This window comes from Taudactylus pleione, unplaced genomic scaffold, assembly GCF_031769625.1.
Source record: "Taudactylus pleione unplaced genomic scaffold, aTauple2 ptg001865l, whole genome shotgun sequence".
Classification (NCBI taxonomy): Eukaryota; Metazoa; Chordata; class Amphibia; order Anura; family Myobatrachidae; genus Taudactylus; species Taudactylus pleione.
This window is the reverse complement of record NW_028286262.1, coordinates 344,747-358,354: the sequence shown is the minus strand read 5'-3', so window position 1 is coordinate 358,354 and position 13,608 is coordinate 344,747. Positions and strand designations below refer to the sequence as shown.

Sequence of the window (13,608 nt, the reverse complement as noted above, 5' to 3'; positions counted from 1 at the left end):
TGATCCCCACTCCTGCCGACGGCCGCCGCTATCCGCTCCTCCTGGCCGCTCTACACTCCACTCTGTCATGATGTCTCTCCCAACCTGCTGCGGGGTAAGCCGGAAGGTGGAGCTCATGGAGTGAACTCCAGCCGGCTCACTCCGTGAACGACGCAGCAGCCAATGAGAGTCTGACAGGACTCTCATCGGCTGCTGTAACAAAAATACAGCCGCCGCTGACGGCTGTATGTTTGTTACTCCTGTAGTGTGGACCCGCGCTCGCGGTCTGCACTACAGGGCCCGGGGGTTGCTGAAAACCTGGTCGCCAGGCTGCCAAATCTTGTCGCCATGGCGATCTGGCCCCCGGGTTTTGTCAAGCCCTGCACTGGAGCAATGTCTGGACGATATGCTGTTTCGTAACGATATATCGCCTACCTTACTCCAGTGTGTGCCGGCGATTGCGCGCTCACGCAGCACATCATACCTAGCGTTATGGCTAGCACCCAAATTCATTGTTAATGAATGACATAACGGTGATCGTTACGTCGTTGATTAAAGTCATCCAGTGTTGATGCACAACCACTGTTGACAGGCATTCGTTCCGATGTCAGAACAAATACCCGTCACTCCAGTGTGTACCTAGCTTTACAGTCTGAAATACCGTGAAACTCATTCCTACAGCCCTGGTTTGTTAGCAGCCAAGTAGCCTACCAGTATGAAGCAACCAGTGGAAAGTCAGGCAAGCATGGAGAAAACATAAAAAACTATTACCAATCAACTTTATGCTAGCCAACTTCTTGGTTCTCTTAACTTGAAGATTAAATCATTGTTATATTTGCCAGTCTACATCAATTGGCTATTCAGACTGTTTAACCTCTGTCTCAACTTCTCTATATGTCTACATTGGAAAGTTTCTACTGCTGGAACTTGAGCCAAATGCAATAGGAGGTAGTGCGATGAGCACATACTGGATGCCGTCATTGTTCCACAGAATTTGACTGTTCGTCGGAGTGTACATCTGATCAGTCCTAGTCAGATTATCTCCATTGTTGGATATCGTTTTGTATCATATATGCAGCAGATTTCAGACATTTTGCTGTAACATAGTCTCGTTGTCCATCAGAATTGCAGACTATATTGCTATAAAATATATATAAAATATATATTGCTATAAAATGTTCATGACTTTTTCTTTATATATTCCTTCATCTCTAGACAAACCTGCCAATCTTTAAAATGAAGGATTCCACTGTTAGAAGGCGATACAGTGATTTTGAGTGGTTAAAGAATGAACTGGAGAGAGACAGCAAGGTGAGCAACACTATTCACTGCCCACCATTTATTTGAAAGGAAACACATTGTAGAGTGGTTTTCAGGGGGTTTGTGTATCCAAGAACATGTAGGTTTTGTTTATTTGAGTACTACTGTAAAGGGAGAAGGATGTGACATTGAGGTAAAACATAACTCTTCTTCTAGATTGTGGTTCCTGCGTTACCAGGGAAAGCATTGAAGAGACAGCTCCCATTCCGAGGAGATGAAGGCATTTTTGAAGAGTCTTTCATAGAAGAACGACAGCAAGGACTGGAGCAGTTTATTAACAAGTAAAAAAATATATATATTTTCACCCCTTTACTCTACTGTATGTACAGATTTTAACGATTGCTACTTTATTCATATACAAGAGAGGGTCTCTAGATTGCATGGTCCATATTTCTCGCACATTCCATAGGTATTGGGCCTCACTCTTAAGGTGCATACACACTAGACGATATGCTCCCTGAGCGATATCGTCTAGTGTGTCCCCGGCAGGCTGTGCTCAATGTCGTTTATGACATTGAGCACAGCCGCTGAACAATATCATTAACGATATTGTTCAGCGCCGGGCTCTCTCCCCCATTCCCTGACATGCAGCAACCTGACGAGATCGTCAGGTTGGCCTGCATGTCAGCCCGATGAACGATGATGACGAACGACCCGCGGGAACGCGCGTCGTCGTTATCGTTCATCTTTTTGGGCTTAAAAATGGACGATAAAGTGGACGACTGAACGATATCGTTATCGTTCAGTCGTCCACTTTATCGCCCAGTGTGTACGCACCTTTACTGTAAGTGCCGTCATTAATACACAGCTCTTACTGTTGTGTCTGCAGGGAAATGTGATACCATAGGCAGCAATAGAAACTGAATCCACTTTAAATGCAATCTACATACAGTGCTACTAAATAAACTTTGTACTCTGGGTGTGTGATATTTCCTCAAACCGAGCTCAAGAGGGATTATCTCTAGATAAAAAATAGCTTGTTCCTGTCGCACTTAGATCATAAATGTCCTGCTGCGCTATGTTTTCACATCATACTGTAAACACGAACAGTAGTGATACTGTGACAGCACTCTGCAAGCCACCAGTTGAGTCCCATTGGTGTATACTCCACAGATGTATCATTTAAATTAAACCCACACGTGCGCTGTCCCAAATTATTATTATTATTATCCTTTTTTTATATGGCGCCACAAGGGTTCCACAGCGCCTTACATAGTACATAAACATAGTGCACAAACATAGTACATAGACATAGTACATAGACAGTTGAGCAGAACAAGAAAACAGTGTCATACAGTTTAAGACAATGCAATACAAGTACATGGTATATAAACACTGCTGCAACAGAAGCAGAATGGCAAAAGTCACGGGTTAGGTGCTTTTGAGTATAGAGCAGATAATATAAGTAAAGAAAGGATAAGCACAAGAGGAAAGAGGGCCCTGCTCGTGAGAGCTTACATTCTAGAGGGGATGGGCAAACAGACAGGGGTGACACGGATGGGGTAGACAGTGAGAATTGGACAGAGGGTTAGGATGACAGATGGGTGGATTCCTATTTTACAGTATGTGTGGAAGTCATTTGAATTAAGATTTATGCCACTGACATTCTACTTTAAGAGGCAGTTTTTGTAGGTGTCTGTGGAAAGCCATCGCTGTTATATCAGTTTACGTGAAGTCTGACGGGTAGCTGAAGCCACTTCATGAAGGGCTATTTAGAGAGTTTGGTTAACGTATAAACCAGCAGTCTCAGGTAAATGTAGAAATTGGTAAAAGTCGTTATTGTAAAGAGATGATCAGAAGTAAAATAATAAGTTGTGATCAAGTGTGAATTCTATAAGGCACATTTATTGATTTGGAGGGTGATGGGAGACATGTGAGGTTTGCAGGATATTTATTCCATAGTATATCCGCTGTCCGTGTGTGGGGCCTGGATTTGGTGATATGTCACCAGATAATAAAAGCAGAAGAATGGAGAAGTAGATATAGTTGTAGGTGTGTAAAAATTTTTTATAGTGACACAATAGGGCTGTAATAGTCAATTTTTGATGAAAAGAAATCTCATTAGTTTTTAGAAGAGGTGAGTGACTCAATAGGGCGGCAGTGTGCCCAGAGAGGGGAGATGCAGGGAGAGTTAGGGATGTTATATCCTTAGAGAAAATACAAAGGAGGGAGTTGCAAAAAAGAAATGTGTAGTACGTGGTGAGATTTAGGTATGTTTTTTTTTTTTAGACAAATTTTAAAGTAATGGTATCTTAATCTGAAATTACCTTAGATGTTGGTCAATGTTTGTTCAACTGTTTGATTAACTGTTATGTAATCACACTTTGTGCATTTAACACTTTGTGCATTAAACAGCCCCAGCTGCCCCTAGACTGAATATAAGGAGTGGTAACCCTTGATTAAGACAGGCTACAACTGACTCAATTGGCTTGCTGATCAAAGGAGATAACTTGCTCTGAGTTGGAGCAAAAACCAGGCCAGATATATACCATAAACTATGCTTCACTGACCAATACAGGAAGAGAAAAGAAAAAAAAAATCTATGCAAGAGATAGTCACATACATTTGAATCCACACACGATTGCAAGCATGAGGTTCTATGCAGAGTATCGGTGCAATAAGCAAGATGAGACAGTCACATACATTTGAATCCACACACGATTGCAAGCATGAGGTTCTATGCAGAGTATCGGTGCAATAAGCAAGATGAGACAGTCACATACATTTGAATCCACACACGATTGCAAGCATGAGGTTCTATGCAGAATATCGGTGCAATAAGCAAGATGAGACAGTCACATACCTGAGGGATGAAATGAAATAAACAGATGATTAGTCCATATTCATGCAGGATAAATGTTTGATTAACTGTTATGTAATCACACTTTGTGCATTTAACACTTGGTGTTTTTAACCCCAGCTGCAAACAGCCCCAGCTGCCCCTAGACTGAATATAAGTTATATTAAACATTTGGTGATCCTCTAACTCTTGCTGTTTAAGTGTAGTAGTTTTATTTTTATTGAATTTCACTAGTTACATGGTATTGACAAAGGTTGAAGCCATGGTTGTGTTTTCCCCTGTATTTGCTTTTAACAATAAAATAAAAATAAACTGTATTTCAGCTTTATGTAAAGATAATGGGTGTAAGATCACATAAATCTGTAATCCATTCCGACTCTCATTGAGTACTCACTGGCAATCAGTCCACCAATATGTATCACTATAATCTTGCTGGGACAGCTCCAACAGTAGATTGTTGTCCTGACCAAGGGCCTGATTCAGACTTGGGAATAGAGAGAGATCTCTCTCTCAACTGATCATCTTGGTGAAACCATGCTGCACTGCAGGTGGAGCAGATTTAAAATGCGCAGAGAGATTTAGATTTGGGAGGAGTGTTTCCAAACTGACATCTAAATTGTAGAGTAATAATAAAGCTGTGCAATATTTGTGGGCTACATGCAAAATCAACAAGTATTTACCCACATGTAAAAAATGTATGTATTTATACCCCTTGCATTGCAATATGGTTTGTTCAGGTTCACAGTTGAGAGAGATATCTCGCTCTATTCCCAACTCTGAATCAGGCCCTAAGTGAGTACTTCCAGGTTTCAGACCGGGCAGATGTAATGCACGTGTGGGGAGGGATCAGAAAATGTTTGCGTTATTGTAGCCAATAGTCTACAATGAAAAGAGTGGATCTCATCAGATATCTGCCGCTGATCCATGATCATAGATATGGGGGAACCCTACCTAATGCGAAAATCTTCTTAAAAAAAAGCAATTCGGTCTCTCTCATTTGCAAGCAGTGGGAAGGATTCACACTAACTCAAAATCCATAGAACGTTTGGTTCTTTAGCGATTACATGGCAGTATGACACAACAACATATTGTTTCAGTCTTATTGGAGACTTTCCTGTTCTGGTATGGGCAGAAACATACCACTATGCAGGGTATGACATATGTAGAAGTAATGAGTGTAGCAGTACATCCTAATTCAACCTAATTGTCAAACATCTTTAACAAATGCATCTCATCATATCATCCCACACTGGCATCAGGACCTGATGTGACCGGTAAATAAGCCGTCTGCTTCCAGTGCTCCAATTGCGTCCTGCTAGTAGTGTGCATGGTCAGGTCTGTAATGGCTGCAGTTGTAGCCACGGCATTTGTTAGCCTTAGCAGGAGCACAATTTCATCAATTTCAGGGAGGGATCTTTTACCTTTTTAAACTACTATCCATCTGCTAAAAGGAAAAAGTCACTCTGGGGGAGATGCACTAAGCCTTGGAGAGTGATAAAGTACCAACCAATCAGCTCCTGTCATTTTTAAAACACAGCCTGTAACATGACAGGAGCTGATCGGTTGGTTCTTCATCACATTCCCCAAGGCTTAGTGCATCTCCCCATTATCTTAAAAAAAAAATAAAATGGTAATTTTTAATGCCAAGGCATTATAACCGTACTATTGAATCAGGAAATGTTATGGAATTGGATGACATAAGGTATAATAGTTCATTATATAAATCTTCTCATTCCTAAATGTGTGTATATATAACAAAGCTTTACATATTTGCAGTGATTGTGTTTTTGTGAAAGAGGTAAATTTTCGTTACACAGTAGTCCTGTTGAGGTCTATGACGTGGGATGTAGTTAGCAGAAATGCAGACGGCATGCCGTCTGTCTGAATCGCGACTGTGGAAGCCCGGCACGGGACTTCAGATAGAAGTCGAAATACTGACACCTATCTTAATCCCGATGCTGCAATACAGACATACGCCATCCCGATGGAGGTAAGTCGGGGGCGTCTTTGCTGTTAGCTGTGGGGGGGTTGGATTTAGGCAGCATAGCTGGGTTAGCGGTAGGTTTTTTTTTTTTTTTTTGTTGGGTGGGGGGGGAGGGTTAGGTTTAGGCAGGAAGGGGGGAGACTTAAGTCTAGGTACTAACGGGAAGGGTTGCCGCTATCTGTTTTTTTACAAAGTATCCCGACCGCTGGTATTGCATACCCATTCCTATGACGTAACGTGATCTCTTTATGCATTCACCCCATAGGTAACTTATGTGGGCTGCCCTGGCACCAGAGCTAGCTTTCTACATACATTCATGCATCACCAGCACAGTTGAGAAGAAACCTTTTCTAGTAGCATTTTTTGAGATCAAAATAAGTATTAATTTATACATTCAAATGAATGAATTGGACCCTCTTTGTGATGATAAACTAGAATAAAATGTTGTTTTAAGTAAATGAACAGATGAGTGCTTCAGTCAGTATCTTTATTTTTTTTATAATGTATGCACATGTCCTTTTGTAATTTATGCCATCTTCTTCCCTTTCAGGATCGCCGGACATCCACTTGCTCAGAACGAGCGATGTCTGCATATGTTCTTGCAGGATGAGACAATTGACAGGAATTATGTGCCGGGCAAAGTGCGCCAATGAGAGCTCAAGTCACACCCTTCCCCTCCGCTCCCCCACACTCCATTGCCTGCTAAAATACATTTATTTTTACACTGTCTCCACTTGTCCCCTGTCTCTAAGACCCCTGGTGTCATTCATGAGTCCATCCTATTTTTTTTTTGTCTCATCACTCCCTCTCTCTGAATGCTGCAGCTAGTAGAATTTAGCAATTCATTCCCATCCTCTCCCTTACCTGGGTTAGGGGGCAACCTGGCCTTTCTCTTCCAAATTGCTAGCTCTAAGATGCTATACTGCCTTAGAGATTTCCCTTCCAAGCACCATTCTCTAAGGTGAATGTTCTGAGCAACCTTCATGAAAAATACTTTTGTTCTAGTGAACGTTCATACATGCCCTGGAGTCCTATTTCAAATGGAATACTTTTCTTCCCTCTTCACTAGTCCATGACTGGCAAATATTGTTATACAATCTATAACTTGTGTGTCCCAGGTCTTGGAGTGACTAAGCAAGTATGCACTCCCCTACCCACTCTGTATTATCACTACAAGTGTGCTGTTTATTTAAAGACCTCAGATAATGTATAGTCATATATCTGCTGCACAGCCAAAAATGTGTATTTTCTGATATGTTAGTGGTTAGAACAGATCACACCCACTCCAATTGAATCCAGTTCCAGGGAAAAATGCATCACTACATTGAAGATCAGAAGTAAAACTCTGTGTGGACCTGCAGCTCAGTATTCGTGTCTCCTGCAGAAGACTGTAGTGACTGAGAGCTCCAAGCAAATTTGTGAATATAAGTGCTTCAAGGAATGTTCTGACTATGGGGAACTTGGCTGGTACAATACGCTGGCCTTTGGAGAATGGGTGTGTCTGGTCACTGGTCAGCTCTGGATATATAGAAAATGAAGGACATGGCCATCATTAAACAGCTCATTTGTTTTGCTATATATATGGTTAGCCCTTGTGGTTGGTTGGGAGGGAGAAGCTTATTTATTTTAATGATCAGCTTTCAAGGGCATGGGTCATAGTAGCAATTGTTAAATGAGAGGCTGTCATGTGACCTCTTGTATGGGCTGACCAGTTATAACACTCAGACCTGGGCTTATGAGCATCTTTGCTGCGTGTGTCCTTGTGCTGAAGACCATGTCTGTGTATATAAATATCTATATCTGACATTTGGTCTAAGAGTCGTCAATGTACAGTACAGCTTCACCTAGTTCAAATACAGACTTCCACATAGAGGAAAATTGTACTTGTTTGGTGCATTATTAGTCTGGAAAGCTTTAATTCTTGTTTAGAAAAATCTCACCAATTCAAAAGGTTATTTCTGCCTCTCACTAATTTTTCAACAGGCGTCAGCCCTGGAGCTGGAGGGATGTTTTCCTACTAGTTCCATAGTTGTAAGTTCTGCTTTTACACAAACATAACGACATACTGCTCCAGTTTTTTTGCATAGGTATACAGGTTTGACCGTAACCAAAGAACAAGCAAATCTAACTAGTCACATATCTTATTGGAAAACATTGTTCCAGTATGATCATGCTTATCCAAATATCCACTACTTTTACAATGTCCGTACTGCTTAACATAACGCCTGACACTTAGTATGTTCTAGTCAGTAAAAGCAGAAAGCCTTGTTCCAGTGATTCCAAATAGATGGGCCTATTAAAACACATCCTTTCTTGTAAAATATTTAAGTTGCTATATATTTTAAGTCTATGCACCCTTTTAGTTTACCACCTTTAATTCTTGTTAAATTGTTTATTTCTGAGGTATGTTGGCTAGAACTGAATACAACATTATGGGTGTAACAAAGCCAGATAGATCTGTTCCACAAAATCCAAACCTCATTTCTAAGTTTCTGGTTAAACAATACCTAAAATCTTTTCTTGAAAAAGAACTATTGTAAATGTCACCTTCTCCTAGACCAGTGTTTCCCCAACTCATTCCTCAGGGAGCACTAACATTGCATGTTTTCCAGGTCTCACAGAATTACAAGTGAAATTATTGGCTTCTAAAATGTCAGCCAGTAATAAATACACCTGTGCACCACCTAGGAAAATGTAAACCATGCACTGTTAGTGCTCTGCGAGGAATGCGTTAGGGAAACATTGTCCTAGGCAATACAAATGTACTATATAGTTTGGATTCATACTCTGTTGCATGAATAGTTTTAAAGAATTGGCATAGGTGATGCTTTACAATACTTTAGTATAAAAAAAAAACTGTCATGGGCAGTTTAAAATTGCAGTTTACCTCCCTGCTGCACTTCCAGAAATCCACAATTTATTGTTTACTTGCAACTCCTCTAAATTAAGAACCAATAGTGCAATAACTTATTTACAGTATTAACATTAAATAGGATAGTTGTTATAATAGGCTGCCAATGTACCTGATTTACTTTTGAATGTATTATATTGAGCACGATAGTTTGGTTGTAATACTTTATTTATAAATTGTTTAAAGCTGTAATAATACTGTTTATTGTAGTTTACAATGTGGAATTGCCAAATGCTTCACAGATTTCCCAGATAAGCTGCCTACGGAACCCCCTTACTGTTCCACTCTCATTACGTAGTTCAGTCTGATTTGTTTGACATGATCTTAATGAATAATATGTATTTTTTATTTATTTTTTTGTAACATTTTCTCAGAGTCAGCAAACTGCATTCATTTATATCTACTGTTAGGCACCTTTTTACTTGCCTGAAAATTCCTTACTGATTATCTGGTGGAGTGGATTTACACAACATATGCAGTTATAATTTGTTCTTCATAAGCCTTGTACCTGTCAGGCAGAAAACACATTGGGCTACATTTATGAAGTGGTGGCTTTTGTAAGCTTTAATTTAAAGTAGCACTTATATTAACCACTTAACTGACCTACATTTTTTTTCTAAATATGCCTCCAAAATTGTTTGTTAATTATCAAATTAGGTAATTGGTTTGGAGGGGTATGACCAATTGTCCATTTTTTTATCATGGGTGCTATGTAACATTTTTATGTCATTAAGAATAGTAGGAATGACAGTTCAACCATAAATTTCTAGTCCTTTTTAAGTATGATGTTTGTAGAAACCCCTAGTCTAATTTTAAGGACACCTCTAAAACAATGCTGACACCTGCGTGTATATAAACCATTGGGCTGAATTAGACACACACAGGTTGAAATCAACTTACCATGATATATGATGGCAGCAGCTAACTGGAGCTACATTGTTAAGGTGCGTATCCACTTGCCGACTAGGAAAGGGTACGATTACAACAACGTAATCGTACAGTTGTTCCTCATTCCCTGTAGTGCCAACACTGAACGATATGTCGTTCAGTGTAGGCACCCTCCCTTATCCCTGACCATGGCCAATCTGTCGTTATCTGCAGATTTACCAGCATGTTCAGGCGATGATTGACGATAACGACCAGCGGGAGCACGCATCGCTAGTCGTTTCACAAATTAAACTGCCCGATTCATACACTATTAATGGACGATTGAACGATGACATCGTTATTGTTCAGTTTCATTAATTTCTCTTTCATCCACTAGGGGACACTGGAGGTGCTTACGCTGGGGTATAGAGGCGTGGATAACTGGAGCCGGCACTTTAAATAATTTAGAAGTGTGAAACTCCTCCCCCTCTATGCCCCATCAGTCCTCAGTTTAGAAAATGTGCCTCTAGGAGATGGTCACTACATGCTGTGCTCCAGCAAATACATTTAATTTTTTTCTATTTATAAGCATCCTTTACATATAGGTACCCTTCGTCACCTATCTAAAAGCTGGGGTCCGGGTACCTGGCACCCTGGTGTTTTAGCAAACACCAGGAAGGAGTGCACAGGGCTCATTACAAGAGCTCCTGACAGCTCCTTACCGCCACAGCAAGTCTTCACAACAAGAAGAGAAGACTGCTGACCTGCTGAGAGAAGCCTCCGGGGACACGCAGTGAGTAACAAGCTGCGCATCCCCCGGCTCCTGCCCGGCGCTGACACAGCATGCTGCGCTGTGTCAGGTGTGCATAGCGCTGTTAGACAGCGCTGGCAATGTCCCGCTGTCGGCGCTGCCTTGCAGAAGGGGAATTGCTGTGTTAGGGAAGCTGCGTGTACACAGCGCTACACGCGGCTCCCTGCTTCTCCCCGCTGATACACGCGATGTAGCGCGGAGGGGGAGGCAATGGCCAAGCAGCAATTATGGAGCCCTTAGGGCATGAAGAAGGGGGCAGAGCCTAATCAGCGCAGGCTCTCCTATGCGCGGCAAGCGGCTGTGTTTTTAACTAATACATGCCTGCATCTCTCCCTTATACAGGAAGTGTGCAGCAGATCTGCAGAGGCTGAATTCTCTTGCTCCCCAACCTGGTTACAGTGTGCAGATACAAATTAAGCACAGAAGGCTCTGGTGCTTAATACACTGGGGGTGCAGGGAATCTGATCTGTGGGAGGGAGTGGGGTGTATCTCCTCTGTGTCCTAAGTCAGCCTTCTGCTTTTCTTTACTTCTGTATATACTCTGTCCCTCTGTGTGTTGTGAGTGTGTATCCATGTCAAAAAGAACAAAGGCGTCTCAAAAGATGTTTGTTCTAGGTGTAACAAACTATCCAAGCCACATGCTGCTGGGTCCACGTTATGTGATGCTTGTATAGTAATTGATCCACCTGTGGCTAATACCTCACCTGCACCTACATGGGCCGCTGACATGGTAGGAGTAATGACGGATTTAACGTCTTGAGTTAGCTGAGGCGCGGAAGTCTCAGCCTCCCTGGGTTGCTGGGCTAACCCAAGTCTCTTGACACCCTGGTGCAAGTTATGGGTACAGCTGTGTCTGCACCCTCCACTTCCCTACAAGGACCGACACAAAAGCGTCCTTTATCGACTGTTCTCCAGTCAGAAGAGTCTGACGAGGAATTCCTCGCTACGGAGGATACTGAGGAAGGGGAATTGGAGGAAGCATTACCCCTCTAGAATTAGAGTCCACCTCTCCCGGGGTGGAATCTCTATTTTTGGCGGTCAGAAAAATCCTTAACTTACCTGAGGATGTTATTCCTGCATCCCAGGAGTGTGAATTATTTCATGAACAACCAAAGAGTTTGGCGGTTTTTCCGTTCTCACTGCATCTTCAACAACAGCTCTCAGTGGCCTGGAAGCAACCGGATAAACGGATCCAAATTCCGCGCCGGTTTCCTTCTAGCTACCCTTTTCCATCATCCATGATGGAGAAGTGGGAAACACCCCCTCCAGTAGATCCGTCCGTCTCCCGTCTCTAAAAAAACAGCACTCCCAGTACCGGGAGCTACAGTACTAAAAGATCCTTCGGATCGTAAATTGGAGTCAACGCTAAGATCTATTTATACCGCAGCGGGTGCTCAACTTAGGCCCACCCTTGTTACTGCTTGGGTTAACAAAGCGGTGGTTTGCTGGGCTGACCAGTTGATTACAGGTTTGGACTCGGGTACTTCTAGAGCAGAGTTACGCTTACTAGCTGAACATATCCGCGAGTCTGCAGTTTACTTGGGAGAAGTAAAAAGATATCAAAAGATATCAGTCAGATTAGTGCTCGCATATCTGCTTCTATTTCGGGCCGTAGAGACCTCTGGTTGCGCGCCTGGCATGCGGACGCAGAATCCAAGCGTGCGGTGGAGGGTTTACCATTCAATGGCGACATGCTGTTTGGCAAATGGATATCCCAGGCCACGGGGGGTAAGTCTTCCTCCCGTCAACTGCACCGGCTCCCAGACGATCTTACACTGGACATTCCTTTCGTGCGCCACATTGCTTTTGTGGTAGAGCCAGAGGTGCTCCCTCCCAAGCAAGAGGCGGCAGAGGTAGAGGTCGCCCACACTCAGTTGCATGTAGACAGGTGCCTAAGCCATCTGAAAAACAGGTGGCATGACGGTCTTCTGTCCCACCTGGGACCACCTACAGTGGGAGGCCGCCTGCAAAGATTTCAACAAGTTTGGAACCAGACCTCTCCAGAGCCGTGGATCCGCAGACTAATTTCCCTGGGGTACCGAATAGAGTTCGAGGTCCCCCCTCCACCTTGGTTCTTCACTACAAGTCTGCCAATACCTGCAGACAAGGCCAGGGTTCTACAGGAGGCTATCCAGTCTCTATAATCCCTTAATAAACATAATCCCTTATTTGGACGACCTGTTACTCAAGGCGCAGTCGGTATCTCTTCTTACAAGTCATGCCTTACTGACATATCAGACTTTAATCCAACAGTGTTGGATAATAAACTTCAAGAAATCCAATCTCAATCCGTCCCAGAAGCTCCTGTTTCTGGGCATGATCTTAGATACGGCATCACAGAGGATCTTCCTTCCAGTAGACAAGGCCCGGGATATCCGGTTGTTAGTTCAGCTGGTCCTCAGACCAAAGAGGGTGTCCCTCCTTCTTTGGCTGCGTCTCCTGGGGAAGATGGTAGCGGCCTTCGAGGCAATACAGTTCGGGCGGTTCCACTCCAGGGTGTTTCAGCTGGACCTACTAACACAGGGGTCAGGGTCTCATCTGCTCCTACACCGCCAGATCCGGCTGAGCCCAGCTACCAGAGTGGCCTTTCTCTGGTGGACACAATCCAACAATCTTCTTGCGGGCCGGAGATTTGGAGTGCAGGACTGGATCATCGTAACAACGTATGCCAGCCTTTGAAGATGGGGAGCTGTAGTACTCGATTATCATTTACAGGGTCGATGGTCCCCTCTAGAACAAAAGTGGCCCATAAATGTGCTGGAACTCAGCGATCTACAATGCTCTGATAGAAGCGACAGAGTTTCTAAGAACTCGTCCGGTAAGAGTTCAGTCCGACAACGCGACAGCCATCGCGTACATCAACCGCCAAGGAGGGACTCGGAGTCGCATGGCCATGCGAGAAGTAACTCAGATTCTCAGGTGGGCCAAGAGCCAGT

At 43.0% G+C, this 13,608-nt stretch overlaps 1 protein-coding gene across 1 annotated transcript; it reads left to right on the top strand.

Moving 5' to 3' along the window:
- Positions 1-1,194: 1,194 nt before the first annotated feature.
- On the top strand, positions 1,195-7,887 carry LOC148436255 (sorting nexin-12; the record flags this gene model as incomplete). Its single annotated transcript, XM_088465127.1, has 3 exons — positions 1,195-1,290; positions 1,456-1,580; positions 6,634-7,887. Coding segments are annotated over 3 exons (324 nt in total), but the record flags the coding sequence as incomplete, so codon positions are not given.
- Between the last annotated feature and the right edge of the window lie 5,721 nt (positions 7,888-13,608).